General features: G+C 32.6%; 1 protein-coding gene across 1 annotated transcript in view; it reads left to right on the top strand.

The window, feature by feature from the left end:
• The window catches only part of LOC148284167 (membralin-like), a 382657-nt gene that overhangs the window by 142316 nt on the left and 217274 nt on the right, over window positions 1-23067 (top strand). The window contains exon 8 of the mRNA XM_088242544.1: window positions 3952-4035. Within this exon, the coding sequence (XP_088098670.1) occupies window positions 3952-4035 (84 nt within the window). The remainder of the gene's footprint in view (window positions 1-3951; window positions 4036-23067) is intronic.

Here is a 23067-nt window from a genome sequence, read left to right as displayed (position 1 = left end):
CCGAAATACGTTTCAGATCCCTTTAACCTTTTGATTCCTTCCTCGAATTCCATATCTGGAATACGCTGTGTGCTTTATTCCTTTTATTTGAAATTGCATATAACATAATAATTTTCAAAACATTTTACTGCAGCTTATAAAATTGAGTTTTCCACACTCTCTTAGTAAATTTAATTCAACAATTCAGTCAAAAATTTTGGTATTCATACACGAGTGTTAAGGGTGTTATAATCAGGTTGACGAAGTGAGTCGTAAACTTTATGGCAGCTTGCTTAAAAGAGAGCTGAATTCCTTGCTTATCAACATCAAGCATTTGTTGAGAGCGTTCTACGTCCACTCCGTGATTATGTAGAAGTTTGTAACCTGGCTGCTATTTCTGAACTGCCGGATAAGTTGGAACGGTTGTAGAATGTCTGTATACAATATATCTAAATCTATAATCTAATACAATATATCTTAAATCTTCGCAGATTCGACCACATAGCCGAATACATCACGCAACCACACTGGCTCAGTATCAGGCAAAGAAGAAACTTTCACATTCTATCACTTTTTCACCATACACTGCCTGTTTATCGGAATGAGCTCTCCCAACCTGTATCGCAATGAGGAACTTCAGCTCTACGGAAAATTAGATACACAAAATGTTTTCTTGCGCGCGGTAAAAATTAGAGCATTGAATTGCATATCAAAATTTCTTGAAAATGTACAAAAAAAAAAATTTCAATTTGCAAGCCAACGTTCGGGCAAGACAACGTCTGTCGGGTCCGCTAGTTTTCAAGTAAAATATATTACGTAATATGTTTCTCGTTTTACTATCTATTATCCGTACATAATGGTTTGAGTAGATAGTCAGAAATTACCTCAAGACAATATATAATACACGTACCGTATTTTTCGAACCTTATTATGCACTTTTTTACTCTGAAAATTCAACCGAAAATCGGGGTGCGTCTTATGGCCCGATGCGTCTTATCGTCCGCAAAATACGGAATATGGAAAAAAATAAATACATTTTTAAGTATTTTGTATGTAAGATAAGAAACTGTGTTCATATTGCATCGCATCGCATCGTATGTATTTAAATATTCAACAATTTCAATTAAGTCATACTAATTTTAAATTTAAAACCACCTTTATATCATACAAAATTATTGCAAAATAACAGCTTTTACTTAGGAGTTTTTTAGTTACATCATTAATTTACGACTTATTTTTCAATATAAATAAATGTATGTATAAAATTCACAAGAAAAATAAATAAAATCATTTTCAATATTCAATTGACAACACAATTTTAATGAACGCGAGACACTTCGAGATCCTAAGAATGTTTAGATAAAGTACTACTCATTAATACCAATCTATAAGGGCTTATTTAATTAACCCTGTTGATCGGCTTGAAAAAAAATTAGTTAAAAAATATAAACATGAAACATTGTGTATTACATGATTAAAATATTTTAAAATTTAGTTTTACACTGCAACCTGGAGCGCAAGAGTGATCATATTACCTTCACTTGACATAATATGCTCGGGATGAGTTGCATTTGATGTACCTTTGCAGTATCCCGTGCACCATCAGGTTAAGGATAAGGGTATGATTGTGATTTCATAATAACATGCGTTTAAAACAAAACATTTAAATATTATTTGATAGTAAAACTACCCACAAACCGTCTCGAATTTCGTCTGTATGGAAGTGAGTTGCACGAATTTGATAAATGAACGTTTCGCGTGCCATCCGATACTGACTAAGTTGTATATTGAATAATGTTATCATACAAAGTCATGGTACGTACTATGGTATATTGCTTTTGAGGTTCAATTCTCGACTAAGCGGTCTACGTCATCGCTACATTTAATAAGGGCGGGGTTCATGCAATCCCTCATTAAAAATATATGGTAATTTTTTATCTTTTAAAATCATAATTTGTGTGAGCAATAATCTATGTAATATTTTATTATTGTTATCAAAAACATTTTTCACTTTGTGGTTTGACATTTTTATGTACTATTTCTTATTATTAGCGCAGGCCCTTTCGTCCGTTGAAAATGGTGACACGTACTCAAAAGACCCATTTTTATATGATAATTTTCAGTGTTAGCTTTCATTTGATGCCGGGCTTATTACTTTCTCCGTAATTAAACTCCGCTGAGTTGAGGGATAGTAATATAAAACTGCAAGCAGAAAAGTTCAAATATTGTCAAATCGTCTATCGAGATGTTTTGACCCTTTTTACTAATTAGTCGTTTCATTCTTTATGATCCTATAATTATAATTTGTGAATCACCCGTGTTGAAAATATCAATAGTATTCTAAAATTTATTAGCAATAATTTCCAACTTATTAATAACGTTTTTGTAATTGACGTTGGTTCGGTAGTATTATATTTTTAATTTTATATTTCCATTGATATGTTTTTTTACTTACCAAAATAAGGAAGTATTCTAAATGACAAAATTCGTATTTTATTATTATTACGGATAATTTACATAGCGCTATTTTCTTAATATAATACCTCAAAGTGATTTGTGAATATTGATTTTAATGTGACTCAAAATTCATGTGAAATTTTTGTACAAAACAATTTATTTCGCTATGTTTTGTAAATACTTGCAATTATTTCTACCCTAACTTCATATGCTGATAACGTCATTCCAATGAATGATGAAATAATTAATTGTTTTAAATTGAGTTGACTTTAATATTGCACTGAATCACTTTCGTAAAGTGCGCTTGAGGTATTATATTGCAAAACGGCGCTTACAATGCATACAAAATTATGAATAAATAATAAAAACGTGTAAAACCTAGAACAAAGTTCTACATATATTTATAACCAGATTTGAGATCTATATTTTTGAATTAATAATAAGTCTTATATCACAAGAGTATAGTAAAACGTACATTGGTAGATCAGTCTACCACTCAGATGTTCAAATGCAATATCTTAAAAAAGAACACATCTAATTCGGTTTGGAAATCGTTGACCCAAACATAAAATGGGTCCTTTAAGGCAGTGGTCCCCAACCTGTTTGTCGCCGCGGACCGGTCAACGTTTTAAAATTTTACCGTGGCCCACTGGGTGGGGGAGGGGGATACAATTAAGGATTTTTTTAATATATGTTTATAACAATATATTTGTACAATATATAATAATAAAATTACAACTGTGGCACATAAGTTATAGTGAAAAATAATAGCAGAGAAAACACTAGGTTTGTGGGAAAAATGAAGAAAAAATATTTAATAACAATGAAGGATTATTAAAATTCTCGAAAAAAAAAAAAATTCTTTCGGATTCATGGGTATTTTAATATTTTTAAGGTTCAACGGAAGGTTGAAAGAATTTTTTTTTCCAAGATAGAGAAAATAATTTTGAGAATGCTCAGGGTTTAATATCGGGATTTTAATGTTATTCTAATATCTTGCAGATATATAAACTTGAAAGTTATTTATCTATTTACTTTTAAAGTTTTGGTGTTGAAGTTTTATGTGTTTTGATTTAATTCTAAATTAATGAGAACCCTGAGCTTGCTTCATTAAAACGAGATGGTTCCATCTGGGGGTAATATGAGATTGTGACACGCGAAGTGTCTTGCTTACGTCTAGTTTATTTCTTTGTTTTGTTTTGGTTGCTGTCACTGCAGAAAACCCCGCTTTAAATCGATAGGATGTCAGAAATGGCAATAGGGGTTAATTTTCAGTCATCACAGCACTATGATAAATTTTATAGGTATATTCGATTTTTCAAAATAATTTTTTATTTTTATGCGGGGCCTTGCGCGGCCCAGAACCATTTGGTCCACGGCCTGGTACCGGGCCGCGGCTCAGGAGTTGAGGACCATTGCTTTAAGGGGTCAAAATGATTGATTTATTTGTATATGCAGTTTATATTAATTTACGAACACAGCATCAATTAATGTTTTTCTTTCTTCTTTTTACAGTGGATTTACTACAAATGCTGGAGTTTAATGTAACAGTATCCTTTCCTGCCGCACCGCTCCTTACTGTTATTCTGGCTTTAGTGGGTGAGTAACTTTCGGTATTTATAATTTATCAAACATCTTGTCATCTACGCTATGCATTTTACATATGGCACAAAATATGTGAATTTTATCATCATGTTATTAGAAGAAACTGTATTTAATATCTATCATTTTAATATCTACCCAAAAAATTGATAACTCATCAAAGTACATTTTTTTTAAGATTATCGTATCTTTATATATTATTCAAATTTGTTTTAATTTTCTTTAGACATCTCCAAAAAAAAAAATCTGTATTTTATATGTATAAAAAAAAAGAAATGTTGTCTACCTCAGAACAGATATATACTTTACCTAGTGAGAATAGACAGTGCTTGATAAATTATATTATAATTGAATTTTGCTTGTTGGTTATTTTTTTTTACCATCTTCACTGTTTTGCAAACAGAATATAACTATACTGCTAATAATAATCGACGACTTTCGGCACTGAACCGAACCAAACTGATCTGGTCTGAGAACTGATCATGCGTACGTTTGTACATTTTCTCCGTGTTAGAGTAGAATGAAGATCTTTGTGTGAAATTGAACCGAAAGTGTGAAGATTTCTGTGGACTGTAATGAGAGGCGTTGCTTCTCTGTAGATATTTATTCTCGGAAGATTGACGTTCATTCAGGAGGACTCTGGTACTGCAGGGACACGACTGATGCTTCTTTCGGGAGCAAGGTTTACAATGCAGTAGCAGAAGCATCCTGTATGGAGGAGTGTAATCATCGCGATAGTCTCTCAGGTTAAATTCCTGAAAAGGGAAACCGAGTGGTGATAATTCCGCCTTGTAGTGTAGTGGCGCGTTCGCCAATCGCGCTGGAGATATAACTTATTTTTTTATTTTATAAATTTACTGCATAAAACTAATCAATATAAAATGAAAACGGAGTGTTCTCTATTTATGATAGTATCCATCTAACATGGCTCAGCTTGTTCTAAGATGGATATTTTTATTATCTTTTAGAGCATAAGTAGTCCTATACTAATAAAATAATAACATAAAAAAACTAAAATTACTTCATTATAAACGCCTAGCTAATTAAATGTAAGAAATTAAAAATCGTTATTAAACAAATATAAAGTATACATATGTGTCAATAATACATGTTACTCAAACATAAATAATATAGTAAAATATAAAGTAAAAAAACAAATATAAAGCAATGAAATACATAAAAATATAAATAATATGTGTACCAATTATGAAAGCACACATTATGATAAAACTGTAAATACTTTTAAATATCATTATAAAATACATAATTTACTGCCTTAGAACGGGGAAGCTATCCCTAGTTAGGCAGTTTAGATGAACCAACAGCAAAAATTAAAAATATGTATGCATAATTTTACTACTGAATTAATTTGTTGTATAAATAATTACTTGTATATTGCTGTAATAAATATGTAAAATAATAAAAAAAATAAAAAATAAAATTATAAAAAGTACGACGGTTTTTGATTTACATATATTTTTTAATTAAATCTCTCGCTACACTATTTATATGTGCAGTTACTTTGATTTTAAAAGTTTTTTTTACATTTCGAGACTTTTATATCTTGCAATAAATCATTAAATATTTTTGGAGCAATAACCGTTATATTGCTTTTTACCAAAGGCGGTTGATACAAATGGGACAATACAGTTAATTTGTGCTGCTGAACGAGTGTTTATATTTTGTTGGATTCTTTTGACCTCACTTAATAAACATAAAATCTAAGTAGTAGGCACCTCACAAACAATTGTCTTACATCCAATATCTTTAACTCAGCGAATAGATCTTCCGTTGAATACCTCAAGGATTTTTTGAGAATGATCTTCATAAACCATTTTTGTGCTATTTTCACTGGTTCAAGGATTGAATGAGAGCAACCTCCCCAAGCTTAATTGCAATATAATAATTTGCTTTGGCGAAAAGCAAAGTAAATTTGTCTCATAAGTTGAGCATTCAAGATTTTTCTTAGGCTTTTATAAATGTATGCTGATTTTCCTATTTGCTTGGATATTTCTATAAGTTAATCTTTCCAGCTTAGTTAAGAATCTATTATGACCCCTAAGTATTTTATTGAATTGACTTGTTTTAAATTTTCACATTTGCACAAAGTATAAGGTGTGCACGAATGCATCTTGAGTGAAAAATTTTCAGGTTTTGTTTTTTTTGTGATACTGGAGCAGATAAATTTGGTTTTTAAAATATTTAAGTGAGTAAATTTTTGTCTAACTAATCTTTTTCGCGTCGGATACCTTTTTCACATTTTTGTTTTGCTTTCATCCAAGATTCGGAGTCGAATATTAGTACCGTGTCATCAGCGAAAGTTATTTTTTGCCTCCAGTCGGTAGGTTGCATAATTTATCAATATAAATATTAAACAATAACGGACCTAAAACAACCTACAAGGTTCGATTTTTGAGTTGTTTTACACTGTAATATTTTACTGTCACTGGATTGATACCTGAAGCGTGAGACTTCTGAAACCAAACCGGCCTGGAATCCTCACTTGGCTAAATCAGAATGAATTATTTACTCAGTTTGTTAGCTCAATGGTTGAGAAATGGGAGATTCTCTGGAGTGTTCGATAATATAGTGTCCGATACTTGCGAAATTCTCGTCTTTTAGAGAATGTGTAGAGTGGTTGGTAAATTTTACATAATGTTCAGGGAGCCCAAGGTCTCTGGGTATGAGCTGAACTAATATTTTGCGCCGTCCTTTCCCATCAAAGGGATGTAGTGTTGCCAACCCTCGGTGTTGGAACTGTCAAACGTAGTAGCTACCTACTAACAATCCTTTCACTGTGGCATGATTAAATTGATGTAGTTAAAAACCTTCAAATAAGCGGTGCTACGTGCATGATTATAAGATTTATCTTGTGTTGACTTTTATGAAGGGCGTAGGAGTTAGGAAATTTTTAAATATTGATAATAATCAAACCTGACGTTATTGAATGTATAAAATTACCGTAATGGACATTGGCTATTGTAATTCAATTAAATAAAGGTTTTCTTTTATTTGTGTTTGCAATATGGTCATGAGGATGACTAACAATATACGACAAAGTCCTTCCACATAATTTCTCAAACTCACGGTGAAAGCAGTTGAATTAAATGCAATAAAAATCGCGCTATATGAAATTGAAAATTTTAAAAGAGTAACTCGATTATTGAGAAAAACACCATTGCTTTTTTGTATGAGTGAAACCGATAGGAAGACCCACGGTCTTTAAAAAAGTTTCGGGTATGTGAAGGAATGTACTTTTGCTGAAGCGTAAGACCGATTACCTTCATAAAACAGATGATCGAGATACGCTGCATTTGGTTTACCGATTCAGTGCTTTATGCGCCATCAGGTGCGGATAAGGATGTACTTTTAAAAATGTTGTTTCCTGAATCTGTTATGTGTATCTTTATTGCAGGAAAAAGAGCGTAGATTTTTTGATTATAACAATATCTTTTTACTGTGTAATTTATTATTGGTACCACACTATCTCATATGACTATTTTAGTGTATAATATTTAATTTACTTGCGAATGGTTTCCATTATATTTAAAATGTATTGCAACAGAGATAGAAATCATTTTTGATAAGGAAATATAAAAGTCTGGGTATTTACAGGGCGTATGAACTGTCATTGAGTTTTTTATGTAGCCTATTTACACTCTGTGTAATATTTTTTTCTTCCACCTGTTAATTAAAAAAACTGACTCCTTTATTAATGTTTGTGAAATTTATTTTATCTATGTGTTCGTATAAATTAAGTTGTGTCCGTTTTTTTCCAAATTTTGAAATGAGCATCAAAATAAAAAAAAAGATTTATTGACTAAATTGTTGTAAAATAATGAAGGATAATTTATTTTTAACTTATTTGTTGTGCTCTCTTGTTCTCTTTATTTGGAAAAAAAGAACACAACTTTTGTTATCATCAACAAATTGGTCAATAATGTGTTCTTCTTCACAACAAATTATTTGTTAAATATTCATAGCATCTTTACCGTAAACTGCGCAAATATCGCGAGCTTTAGCAGCTTTATTCCCTCGTTTGAACGCGAATTAAGAGAGGTGTCGACAATGCTCTCTTTTGTCTACTTGACATCACATTTTGAAGGCTTGTAATGTAATAAAATAATAAATGTAACGTATATGCAAACACAATGTCTTGCAGAGCAGAAAAGTTTCTTTCGAATGACATATAACCTTTTCTATTTATTTTTTACTCCTAATGCTCATTTTTAAATTTGGAAAAAAAACGGACTCAACTTAGGTTTACACCTAATACATACCAGGCAACGCCTTACAATATTTAAAAAAATGCGTTTTTCTTGGACCAGTTGGTTTAATCAACAATATTTTGTGTTTGTCGTAATGTTAGTAGACAAAGATTGGATTCCACCCCCTAGGGAGTTATCAATACATTTTTCGTACAAAGAAATACGTAATAGTCTTTAATCATCAGCAAAACAGTAAAATTTATCACTTAATTATTAATAATAAGTAAATTTGTAATGTATAATTGTGTAACGTTGTAGGGACGTTTAAAAATTGCCACTAGAATTTGAAAATGTCAGCCTTATTTGATTAAATGCCAGTGATTGCAAATAGTAATTATCGAATTTGCGGTTGCATATTAAATCACATTTACAGATAAATATATCAACGAATTTCATTTAATTAATTCACTCTAATAGAAATTTAATATCAAATTATACCCAGATAATTGTAAATTAATAAATCTAAGCGGTTCATAACTATGTAATAAAAAATAAGGTGAAATTGTTTATAACTTTTAAAATTCTTATTTATTCTTCTAAATCTATTTCATCGCCTTCAAAGTACTCCCCTCCCGTTACAATACACATGACAACGCTTTTTCTAATCCTCGAAACAATTGTTAAAGTAGATTTTCGGAATGGCCTTTAAAACGCGCAGCGATTCGTTTTTTTTTCAATAAAAAGTAAATATTTGATGAATTCTTACGATTTACCCAAATACTTCAAATGGGAATCAAGTTGCGGTAGAGCGAGGTGTGAACCTCGGACTTTTGATCTGTGAGCTAGTAACGGATCATGTCCAATTCAGGGGCAGACTCTATGAATTCGCCCTTGCTGAAAATCCGGACTGCGTGTGCGGGTTAGGCATGCAGACGTCCTATTCTTGACGTGGAAAGAGATACACTGCTCGATAGCTTGACGGAGTTAATGACGGAGGTAATAAGACCAGCATGGAATTCCGATTTCTTTTGCAATCCGAACAATTTTCTCAGTCAAAAGTCTCATCTCCAGTTATCATGCATTTTATCTTATCCTGATAGCCAGAAAGCATTGTTTCACAGACTTCAACGCGACGCTGTTTTTCAAAAAAGTTTAGTCTTTTTGGCACCTAGCGAGATTTCACTCTTTCCACTCACAAAACATCTTTCAAAATGGTCTGGACTGATCCAAATAAAATGTTAACCGTATCAGTGAGGTCTCTAATCGTTAATCGACGATTTTTGATCACCAAATCTTTGATTTCCTTGACGTGTTGTTCATCACTTGATGTTGATGGTCGTCCTGGGCGATTTTTGTATTTAGCGCTTTCTCTGCCTTCTTTAAATTGTTTATACCACTTGTAAACATTTTTTTGTGACATCACCTGGTTACCGAAGACTTTCTGCAACATTCTCAACATTTTTTCTCAACTTCTTTGCTCAACAAAATCCAACATTGTAAAAATTGCTATATTAACATGTTGTTCACAAAACACGCGCGTAACTATTCGATAATTGCCGATGTTAACATGAAAGTTTACACATATGTCAGTGACAGTACTACAAACCCAAAAGAAAAGAATTGCAAGAATCGAAGAGCCCGTGTATTTTTAATTAAAAATTTTTCCTTTATTTTTGATCACATTAGTATATTGATGATTAAATGGGCTCATAATTTAATATTTTATCCCCCTTTGTTTGGCGTAATTTTTTATTTTGAATTAAATTACGTTTTTATTCTGCCGTGGTTTCGCATCATCATGTGATGAATCACAATCGCGATTAATATTTAAAACATTATCAATAATATTGTATAATATAATATAAACATCGTATAAATTTTTTCTCACAATGCTTGTGCTATTTTTTTATAGCTAGAATCGATTTAATTTATTTAAACTGTAATTTATTGAATACTTTTAAATTTTAAAATAAGGTTTTGTAACAAATTTAATGCAATAAATTTCTTCGAAGAAGAAATGATGTCACTACTTACAGCCAGTATCGCGTTTGATAGACCATATACCTATTTGGCTTCACACATACGTTTAAATTTATTCAATGTTTATGTTCAAAATATATTTCTATTTATCGTATTTTGTATACACTGATTATACCCGCATATCTAAAAATTGCGATAATTAATCAAATAGCTTATCCATTTCTGTAGCCAATCAAAAGCTTCTAACCACTATAATATTATGTACACTAATCAAAACTGAACCTAAAACTTCCAAGCAATGCATTTTTATTGAAGAAAGAGATAAATTACAGCTTATAATGAATGTCCTTCTATAGTTATATAATTCAAGGATATAACTGTATAAGGACATTAAATCCATCTCATCTTCACATTTGTTTGAAAATGCCCTAACAAGGCAAAACAATTGTCACGAAATTTTTGTTTTATATTTGTAAAAATAAAATTAAGTGTTCAGTAGACTCAAATCAGTGTTTTACTTCTTATATTATAAATTTAAATATGGAGTTCTACAAAATAAACTCCAAATCAATAAATAAGATAAATTAGAGACCGAACAACTTCCCTAAAAAATATTTTTGGCCCATTTTTAAAAGGTCGTAAACAACTATGCTTAAAATGGAAATCATCTTCTGGTGGAGCGGGTACGAACCTCGGATTTCTCATCCGTAGTCCGCGAGACTACTACAGAACCTTGATTCGATTAAACAAAACATATTATGAATATGTCGTAAAGGAGAATCTAGGTAGATATTGTTAATTGGTACTTACTAGGTTCAACGTGCAATGTTGAATTTCATGTAACATTTTTGCCTTTGCTAATGACACTTCAACAACTCCAGTAAAATAATAATTCTTCATAAAATAAAGGTTTTTAAAAATAAATATCAATATTCATCACAATTTCATGTCCGCTCTCTACAAAGAGCTTGCAGGCCTCTCTGTCTGTTGCTAGCTCTTCTGCATCCTCCTAAGTCAGGTTCGCTACCACTGCCGACGAACAGTCAACAGTAGACGTCCAGTAACAATTATAAGGCATCCGCATATGGCCCAGCATACTTTATCGCCTTCGCTTGATGAAAGTTGTCACCGGAAGTTGCTGCGTCCGTTATTTTTTTGTTAATTTCTCAAATCAAATTAAATCTATCTTCCAAAATCAATATTCTATATTAATAATATTCGATATTAATATTCACTAGAATAAAAAATACGATATTCTTATGAAATCACATATCCGAATTTATCATATAATATATGCATATAATCATTTTCCGAATTACTTTTTGGATCCCCATACGAAACCCACTATTCAATATTTCAAACGCTGACGTTACGCCCGGCGTGCAGGAAGCGGAAGAGGAAATCCTAACAAATCGGAAGACTGTTGCGCCAGAGCAACAAGTGAAGAAGCGGCAACAAGTCGCCTGTTGCTGCCGACCTCCCTGATGTTCCCCCCACGGAGGTGCCCACACCGCCGTGGCCTCTTGGCTGCCTGCCAAGGGGCTCGGTGCCATGCGCCTGTTGCGCGCTATCATTTTTCTTATACCCTCTCGCGATCATATCCATCGTAATGGTTTCTTCATGTCGAATAATGTCTCTCTTTGAACGTATAGCTTGTTGGATGTATATTCCCTGTTCTTCTTAACTCTGAAATTCTCTTGTCTTCTTTCTTATATTCGACCACCATTATTATACTCTTACACGCACCTTACTGTGTATAGAACAATTCATTAGTACTCCAACCGCAGCGTAATAAACATTGAGGTAAGACGATCAACGTAACGCTTCCGGCTATGGTTCAGGGATAGTGAAATAAAAGACCATCAAATAATTATGTCATGTCGACCTCGCCGAAAATCAAAGTTGGTACTTTAAGTCATGGTAGACATTCGTTATAAACAAGGCGAATAAATCTCCACTTGATTTTAGGATTTTTGCCTAAGGAGTAGCTATCGAGTTGAAAACACTCGTCCCGGGTTCTGGTTCTGTTTCGCATACAGAATTATATTCTTAATTTAGATACGGGGAAATGTATGTATATTTGGTTATTCTTCTTTTAGAATTTGATTAGATTTTTAATTTGGACTTTAGATACTCAATGATTTTGATGAAAATATCAATGAAATTCCTTAGTTTAGTTTTAATTAGTTTAATTTGACCAACGAGCGCTTTTGTATGTGTTTGAAAAGTTCGAGAAAGCGCTCTTTGGTCCAATTAAACAAAATAAAACTGAATTTAGGAATTTTATTGATATTTTAATCATAATTATAAATGGAGTTTTATCAAGAAATATCCACAAAAAACATCAATACAACTCTTGATACTTGTTGACGATAAAAGTCTGTGACTGATGCGCCACTACAGTAGAAATTGAGATATATTTACCACTTTTCTCAGAATTTAACGCTTTTTGTTATTGACATGGATGACAAGTAATATGTTTTAAAATATAAAATTAGAATTTTTTAAGTTTTCTACTACATCAATAAATTACAACGAACTGGTCGAGATAGCTTCTTGTAGGTAAAATAGCTCGTTTTTTCGGCATAAAATTATTTTTGGAATTGTTTTATTACATAAAAAGATCACGAGTTCAAAGGTGAAACAATTTTTATATGTATCTATTCTGCCTCATTTTTCACCACGTGCCAGCCGCTGGCACTGTTAGAATACAAGATACACGAATATACTACTATCTTCTGAATTAATATCACCATTTGGCTCCAATTTTCGGAGCTTTTCTCCTATTAACTCTACCGCACATCTAAGCAGCCTCGGGCAATATACGAGCGCATTAAGGCAAGCGATAGCTTGTTCGCTTGCGTACATTTAAAAGCTGAAACACATTTTTTTCCTAGAGCCGTTCTTTGTGGATCCATAAAAATATGTGACTCGAGCTTACCACGATTCGCAGTATGTCTTTGCAAATTAATTGTGAGATACGAAGTATACCAGAAGCAAGATGCCTGAAAGAGAAAGGTAATTGTTCTATGTACATTCGTTTAATTGAGGTAGACTTTAGATTCACATAAAAGAAAATATCTTATACATAAAACCTTACGTCACAGTTAAGCCCCTTACCCTGTCTTACAAGTTAGGGATAAATAGCACAGACACAGGATGCCGAGTAGTATCATATTTCAATTCTTGTTTTTTACTGTATTATTTTTGATTTTCAAGTTTTAATATATAATCTCATTAGTATTCTTGTTAAAAAATTAAAATAAATATTGATAATTATTTATTATATTTGCAGATCATACTGCATAAATTTTTATCATATATTATTTCTCGTATATTATAAATGATTATCAATATTTATTTTTTTAACAAAAATAATAATATTATTGCAATTATTTAAACAAATCAATATTCTACAAATATTCGTAGTAAAATCGAGTTATTTGTGTTGAGAAAATTAAACATACTAAAAATATTTTTAAACTTCTTCGTGGTCCCGTAGTAGTCCTGTTTTCGTCTTCCTCTTATAAGTCCGTTTCCCTCCCCTGCTGGATATAGGCCTCTTCCAATTTTTTCCATGTTTTTTCTGTCCTGGGCACTCTGTTTCCATCCATGGCTCACGAGTTCGACGACGTCGTCAGTCCATCACCTTTGTGGTCTCCCTACTTTCCTTTTACTTTCGTAGGGTATCCAGTTAAGTATTTTGGGGGTCCGCCTATCGACTTCTTGTCTCGCCACATGACCCGCCCACTGCTATTTTTGTCTTCCCACTCTTTCTGCGATATCGGTCACCTTTGTACGGCGTCTTATCTCCTCATTCCTTATTCGGTCTCTTAAAGAGACGCTCAACATTTGTCTTTCCATAGCTCGCTGAGTGCACTTAATTTTGATAACATAAGTGACATGGTTTTAAGACCGCATGTTACCACCGGCAGAACACAAGAGTTGTAGACTTTGGCCTTCAGATAATTTGGGATTTTCTTATTTCTGAAAACGTGCTTCAGCTTTCCAAACGCAGCCCAACTTAACCTGATTCGTCTACGCAGTTCCGCAGTTTGATTAAATTTTCCCAATTTGATTTTGTGCCCAAGGTAAGTGTACTCGTCAACAGCATCGATAGTTTTACTTCCGGTATATATGTTGCTAGGTATTGGACTCAAAATCTTGGTTTTGTCTATATTAATTTCCAGACCGATCTTTCTAGAGGCTTCGTATAATTATTTTACCATAGATTCCAAATCATTTACCTCCTCACTTATTATTACTATATCGTCCGCAAAACGGAGGTGATTTAGATACTTGCCAGTTATTTTTATGTCTTTGTTATTCCAATTTAGCATCTTGGAAACGTCTTCTAAGGCTAATGTAAAAAGTTTTGGAGATATCGTGTCACCTTGTTTTACACCCAGTTTTACCCCCTTTTTGATCTTGATTTTCTCCGTCTTTAGATCACCGTTTACTTGTACATCCATGGTAGCATTTTCATATACATGTTTTATCAACCTCGTGTATCTAGAATCAATCCTGGCATTTTCAAGTGCATTTATGATTGCCCAGGTTTCCACATAATCGAATGCTTTACGATTATCTATAAAGGCCATGTGTATGTCAATGTTATATTCTGTGGTTTTTTCTATAAGCAGACTTATAGATTGGATCTGTTTTAAGGTTCCAAAACCCTTGCGAAAGCCAGCCTGTTCAACAGGTTGGTAGAAGTTAAATTTCGGAGTAATAAGGTTTGTCAATATTTTTGTCATTAGTTTTGTATAAATGAGGGAGTAAGTTGTTCGGCCGATAATTTTCTAGATTTTCTTGATCTTCTTTTTTAAACAACAATTTCACTTCGGCATTTTTCCAATCATCTGGTATTACTTCTTGTTCTAAGCATTTATTTAATTATATTTGAATGGCCTTTTTCAATTCACTTCCTCAAATTTTCAGCATATCAGAAGTTATCCCGTCTTCTCCAGGAGCTTTGTTGTCGTAGTAGTCTTGTGGACTCGGTAATAAAAGGTACAAGATTAGGACTTTTCTCATCCGCCAATTAAAATTTTCTAGCACAGCTAATTACGGCGTTTCGAAAATGAAAGGATATTTTATGCACTGCGATTGGACCTCTTGGCCTGTTTTGGTGCCAATGATTATGGCATGTGATATATGTGACAAATGTAACGCACCCCTAAATGATCAAATTAGCAATGCGAACGAAGTGGTTCGATAAACTCCTTCCGATTTTTTTTATTCCGCTATCCAGTTCTACATTTCGTTCTCATTTTAATTCGACCACATTGTTTCATACGAGAAATCATATAAAAAAAAATATTATTTCCGTGTTTAAAATAATACTTTATGGCGGGGTGCGTGCGTACCTAACCTTAATCTGCCCTAATTATTTTTTTTTCATAATAGTACATTTTAAAATAGTGTATATGTGCCTCGATTATGAACGCTATTTTCATATGTATATATCGAGACGGTATACTTAACTTCTGTACTATTTATATCTTACCTCAGTATATTCTACATACTTGCTATATCGACATTATATGATCGAAATAAGCCAATGAATGACCGCTAAAAAATAGTCCGCGTTCCTTACGTCATAATCATTTAAAATAGTTCTCATTTACATTTAAAATAGGCTTCTTTGATAGAAAATGCCCACTTTAAAGCGATTATAAACTCCTATAAATCCCAATTCAAGCAAAAAATGCTCGCGTGTACATGATTTCATATGACTTTTAACCATTGCCAAAACGATATGCTTAACGATCGTCTGCATTTATCTACTGAGGTAGTATGTAGCGATTACAAAGCCGGCTCTCGATACGTTCTCTCAGAAAGATAGTAAACCAGATGGAAAAAATATAATAACTAAATTATTTTTTTACAGTGGTAACTTTCTAACTGTAGGACAGAACCTAACGATATTATTTTTGCATCTAGCCGCTCGTTTGTCATAAGCTCGTTCATCAGAATACAATTTGACTTCAAAATTTACTTATTTCTCTCTCATATTTTTATCAGGCTTTTTAAAAAAAAATTGTCAACCTCAAAACGAATAAAAATTTAAGTAAATCGTAATTAAAGAAAACAAAATTTCTCCTCTGTGGAACAAAATTTTTGTCACTTTTAATGCGTAGATAAACGTATCGAGGGGTTCTAGACCCGGCGGTATAAACCGATGTACTTACATCAACACTTGATGGTGGGGGGTATCGATAGTATATTTTTGTAGTCGGTCGGGAGAATTGTATTTTATTATTTTATTTTATTTATTTTCGGGGGCTAATAAGGGTGAGTTTTAGCATTTTATCTGCTGATTTATTAAAATTCTATCGCTATTATTTTTTATCCTAGAATTGTCAATAAATAATTTTAATAAAATAATTATACGTGTTTATTTTCTAGGAATATTAATTCAAAATACAGTTTAATTACGTTGATAGTAAACATATGTGTAATATTTGTAAAACAAGGAAAATTATAAACGATTTAAAATAAATCCATTTCTCATCGAGTCAATTCTCGGAAGATCATAAGATGATGAGGAATCTTCATTAGCATAATATGTGACCTATGCATCTCAAACCTAATTCAAATCGGTATGCCTGGCTACAGGATGTTGATAAACATATCTAAAGAGGAATACTAGTTTCGCGGCCTTTTCATTATACAGCCTATCTCTAAGTTTGGACTGAACCGAAATAAGGGACATAAAGTATAACTCTAGAGCTGCTATTGCTACATATTATCATCCGTGCTTATCCCTATCCGGTCCGCAACACCCAAAAAACGCGACTATATGATGCCCGGGGAACCTTAGTAAAGTTGAACACGGAGAAACGCGGGAATGTCTCGTAACAACAACGACTTTCTTAATGGGGAAGTTCAGTGGTTTTTTATTTGTTAAAAAACTATTAAACTAAGCTAAACTTAAAGAAGAAAAATATGTATCGTATTATCAGCGCTACGATTTTTTAAAGTTTCGTATTTCTGAAATAACTCCGCGTGTGACATCAGAGTTTCTCTTCCGCTAATTCTCGATCAGTTCTGCCCATTGGTCCATTCACGGCAAGCAAACCAGAAATCTTTCATAACTCTCCTATCATTGGTTGATTCATATGAACCAGTGATGTCGCTCAAAATAGTTCGTTTTTATAAAAAAAATTAGCCGCACAATTTAAAGCTCCAATTTCTCCGCGCGCCAGAAAACATTTACTGCATCCAATTTCTCGTAGGGCTGAAATTCCTCATTGAAAATACCTATATCAGCAACAGATATCATGATATATATCATGGTTTATATTCTTAGAACCCTGTTTTTTCATAATTGTTATAATCAATTGTATCGGAATTGTTTAAACAATTCTAGTGCCTCTCTCTGAATTGGAAAGTGAATTTCCGGGATTGGTTTGCACCAAACACCCGCATGTCCGTCTTCGTTTATCTCGGCCCTCAGCAGCCCTTTTTAAATAGTCATAGAATGCGTAGTTCATATCTCCTTCAATTTGATCAAGATACTCTCGGTGGGGTCGTTCTCTATGCTGCATGCACTCTACCGTTTCCTTTGGAATATAGTAGTATGCAGGAAATTCCGTTGCCAAAATGTGACCGAACCAATGGCAATTATTGCCGACTTTCACCAATTCTGTCTAGTACTTCATTAATTAAACTTCATCAAAAATTAAATTAAATCAAATTTATTTCTTTATATAATCACTTTGTTAAGCGCCCTTGAGTAAGTTATCCATAATAATAACAGTTTGTATATATGATCTCTATCCACGTGAACTTTTTAGTGTTCAATTACCTTCATTATGTATATCTATTCATAGATGCTAATGAATCTCGGAAAAGTTAGAACATCGGGTTAAACTTTAAGGATATTCTATTCTTTAAACATTTTTAGTAATGGGTTATGGCTAAAGTTTGTTTAAGAATGTTTCATTAGTTTATTTGTACAAATGAACGAATGTGTTCATAAATCGGTGTATTATTTTAAACAAAGTTACCGTATTTTGCGGACGATAAGACGCATCGGACTATCAGACGCACCTCATTTTTTTATTGAATTTTCAGAGTAAAAAGGTGCTTCTTATGGTTATCTTATTTATTGTTCATAACAAACAATCAGAAAGTTGGGGCTTAAAATATAATTTTAAGTATACCTAGGTATATAGGTATTAACATAGTGACCAAAATCAAAATGACTAAAGGGATTCCAACATATTGGATCTAACGCCAATTTTGTTTTGAGTGATTTTGTGTTCACATTCACATTTTTCATTCATAATCTTATCCCTTGACCTCTCTCGAGGGATTGAAATTCTTCACATAACATGTTTTATCTTTCTGACCCTTTTCTTCCCATCTTTCTTACGATGTAGCTAGAGTACTCTTTTTTAGGCCGGCTCTTTCGGTGCCTCTCATCTCTTCACTTATTTCATACACGGATAGGTTTTGGTTAGGATAAGGATCCTACTTTTACGTTCGTAGTAAAATATCGTTCGGATAGTAACAAGTATTATAATAATATTTAAGGATGATAAAACAACAACCTTCTTTGACTAACTTTTTTTCAAAATTTAAATTATTTTTTTCTTACCAAACAAATACGTCTTAAAACAAAGGATGCGTAAGTTGCCAATTCCTTTTTTTAGCCGTATGTTTTGCAAATGTATTTTTATGTTTATAAAATGTCTTTCTTAAAAATGGTTTCAGAGAGAGAGTAGAGAATTTTTTTGCATAACTTACAGTATCTTTTAATAAACAAGTAGGTATTCAATGAGACTATGTGTGAGAGAGAGGTGGGGGCGAGGGTGTGTGTGAATAAGTATCAATTTTGTCTTGTCAAAGTGGAGTGCATAAGTATTTGTAAACATTATAAAACTGCATTTTAACTTTGATGAAACAGAGGAAACTAATACAAAAGTAAGTAAAATACTAACCAACATTACTGAGACAAATTTTAAAATAGAGAAAGAACCAAAGAAAGAAGTGTGGATGTACGATATTGATGAACAAAAATGATAAAATTATGTAATACTTCAATGGAAAACTAGATACATGGAGTGAATACATTAAATAACTGTTTGATGATCGAAGACCAAAACAATTTGACACGCCTTACGGAGAAACAGGAACAAAAATACTAAAATCGGAAGTGATAAATGCGATTAACCAAATGAAAAATGGCAAAGCACCTAGACCTGAAAAATATTTGCAGGGTTAATAAAGCTTGTAAATAACAATGATATTTATATATTTGTTAAGTTATTTAATCAAGTACATGTCACCGGGGTAATACCGAAAGATTGGCTTAAATCGACATTTATTACCGTACCGCAAAAAGTGAACGCGAAAAGGTGTGGTGAATATGGAACAATAAGCCTTATGAGCCACATTCTAAAAAAAAATCTGGAAATCATACACGGAGGAATATATAAACAGTGCGAGGAAAATTTTTGCGAAATACAATTTGGTTTTAGGAATACATATGATATAAGAGAAGCTCTCTGTTGTATTCATTTGCTTGTCGAACAATGCCGCGACAAGAACGTGGATGTAAAGGCATCTTTCATAGACTATGCTTAAACATTTAATTAAGTTCGGCACCAAGAACTTTAAGAAATTTTTAAAAGAGACAACCTGAATTCTAGACATATAAAGATAATTAGTAACATCTGCTAGTATCAAAAAGCTGGAAGTGGAAGATGAATCGACATCGGAAATAGACATATGTCACGGAGTCCGGCAAGGATGCCTTTCTCCTCCCCTTTTTAATATTTACTCAGAAGCCATTTTTAGAGATGCGCTAAGTGAACTAACAGACGGCATTAGCGTAAATGGACGAATTAAAAACAATATCCGATACCCTGATTATACTGTCCTTCTAGCAAATACTATGGAAACACTGCTTTTTCAGGATTCGTAATTTTCTTTGCAGTAGAGACTTTCATTTATACCTCCGAATGAGCATTGTACGATGTTATGTCTTTTCGGTATTTTTTTACGGCGTCGAAGCGTGGACGCTCACCCAAACCAATTCAAAAAATATCGAAGCCTTTGAAATGTGAGGCTACACGGGCATTTAAAAATCTCCTGGGTGGGCAGAGTCCGAAACGATGACGTTCTCCGACGGATGAAAAAATATAAAAAGGTACTAAAGACCACAAAGAAAAGAAAACTTGAGTACTTTGGGCATGTAATGAGAGGCAAAAAATATAACATTTTACAAGTCATTATTCAGGGAAGGACTGAAAATAGACGCAGTGCAGGTAGAAGGCGCATCTCTTGTCTAAAGAACTTGTGTGACTGGTTTCATTGCAGCACTCAGTTCTTGTTCGGGGCAGCTGCTAACAAAGTGAGAATTGCTACGATAATTTCCAACTTACACCGGGGAGAGGAAAGATAAGAAGAAGAATAAAATTGCACGACTAAGACATTGCAAATTTTTAAAAATATACTAGGGCTCGTGAGCGAACATAAACAATGTTAAATTTCACCAAAGACTTAAATACTAGCATCATATATATCAAACATAATAACTCTAGAAATGATTGACTGCGTCTGTCCTCTCTCTGTATGGGCCAATTTTGCCCGTTGGACGTCCGGTCAACGTGGGCATATAGCCGCAGAACCCCGACCTCAGACCATCCACCACCTCACCCTACCACCTAAACTGACTGCTGAGTAGCTGGATTACAAAGGACGCCACGCTTCGAGTCGACGAGGACGACAAAAATATTGTATATATGAAACGCCTAGCGATCGGATCCACACATGTGTAATAAAAATAAAAATAAATATGTTTCTAATGGCAGATAAAATATTTATATAAATTCTAGCCGAACAGTTTTTTTTTTCAACTAATAAAAAAAAAAAAATTATAATAACGAAAATCTTAACTTATATATTTTACCGTTTCACGATCGGCCGCTAGATGGCAATACTAAAAGCAGTAAAAGCAGTTATTTTAATGTTTTAATTTTGCTTTTAAAATAATATCTAAATAAGACAGATTTACGTCCGGTTTTTGGGAATACAAAAATAGAAAATGTGAAAATAATAACAACAGACTGGCAGAAAAAGTAGCTTGCTGAAAAAACAAAAAAAAGTGACAGTTTGGTTTGTGGGTTTATTAAAAAAAATAAAACAATAATAACAGACAGGCAGAAAAAGTATCTTTAATCACATTTCATTAACCACGAAGGCTGCCGGGATATTTAATATTTGATACTTAGTAGACATTATAATAATAAATATGTACATCTCCCTTCCCCCTCCTTATCCTCTCTTCAAGCATTCTTGTCCTAATCCCGCCCAATTTACAGTAACTAATACCCGTATGCAGAGACAAAACTTAAGGTAAGGAAAGTACATTCTATTGTCTCCACCTTCGGGTTATTCTTCGCATTTGAGATTAGAATGTACTTTCCTCACCTTAAGTTTTGTCTCTGCATACAGGTAATTATGTTCTTAAAATAAATATAAAAAAATTCTTTGATTATTGAGTACATAAAAATAACACTTTTATAAGTATAAATTATATGTATTTATTTGATATGTAAAATATTTTCTTTACTAACTTTGTATACTATGTGGAAATCTGTTATTAGTTCTGAGTTTATACACTATATCTGTTTGTTTACTAAATATATATGTAGAACTGTTGATTTCCCAAATAAAATAAAATAATTGTGTGGTTTTTAAAGCGTTATTCTGAGTTGACAGATTATTCATTAAAAATATATTTTTTAGTAAATATTTGTATTCTAAGCGTTATTCTGAGTGACAGATTATTCTTATTCATTTAAAAAAAAAAAATGTTTTTTATGATTTACCCAAACTATTTTTTTATTGGAAAATGAAAACCAAGTTGTGGTAAAGCGTGGTGCGATGCTCGGACCTCTGATCCCTGGGTCCGCGACACTAGCCACAGGACCACACCCCCAGTTCATTATTATATTTAGATTGCTCTCAACAGCAAAAAATAAATTGTGAGGCTCAAAAGGGAGAAATTTCACAGTGCCCGAGATACGAATAATTCAAATGAGGCCCGAAGAGCCGATCAAATGAGGCCTGCAGGGTCGATGTAGTGAGAACCGAAAGGCCAAATTTCCAAGCATGTAACAGTCGGCGATATCCGACTGTTGCCTGCTAGTTTAGTTTTAATTTTAGAGCTCGCATTGTTAAATTCATTGTACTATAATCGAAAGGGTCAGCAGAATCTTTCACGGAATATTTTCTTTTCTCTTTATGTTACACAAAAATATTAAAACTCTCTATGTCTATTAAAGGAGCCAAGATTCATAAACATTTCTAGTATACCCACGAACAGGTCATGCCTTTGTGGGATTTTTTGTTTACTATTTTTACTGTTAATATGTATTTCATTTCTATGTTTTTATCCTTTATATCTTAATACTCAATATAACCTCTTATGTATACTGTAAAAAAAAAACAAAAACGAAAAACAACAAAAAAATAAAATAAAAAAAATAAACTGTGAACGCTCCGATTTAATTTTCTATTCACTATTTTTATATCGATTCCCTTTTGTTAAAAATTTAAATTTATACTATGCAATAAATTTATAAAATAAATAAATAGTATTTTTTTATATGTTTTTCCAAATTCGTGGATTAAAGTATCACTCGTCTTTTATTTCTCTAATAAATTAGAATGATAGAAGTTTAAATTATACTCTGTACCGATGGGTACAAATGGAGAGTTCTGGGCATAGTTTGTACGAATGCATTATAATGAATATTAATATAATATAATAAAATAAAACGCAAATAAATTGCATTTTTTTGTTAATTACAATGCCTGTATA

Source organism: Micrasema longulum, unplaced genomic scaffold (genome assembly GCF_059751315.1).
Source record: "Micrasema longulum isolate JH-2025_06_02 unplaced genomic scaffold, ASM5975131v1 h1tg000142l, whole genome shotgun sequence".
NCBI classification, from domain to species: domain Eukaryota; kingdom Metazoa; phylum Arthropoda; class Insecta; order Trichoptera; family Brachycentridae; genus Micrasema; species Micrasema longulum.
The sequence above is the reverse complement of the archived record's forward strand: the minus strand, read 5'-3'. Positions and strand labels throughout refer to the sequence as shown.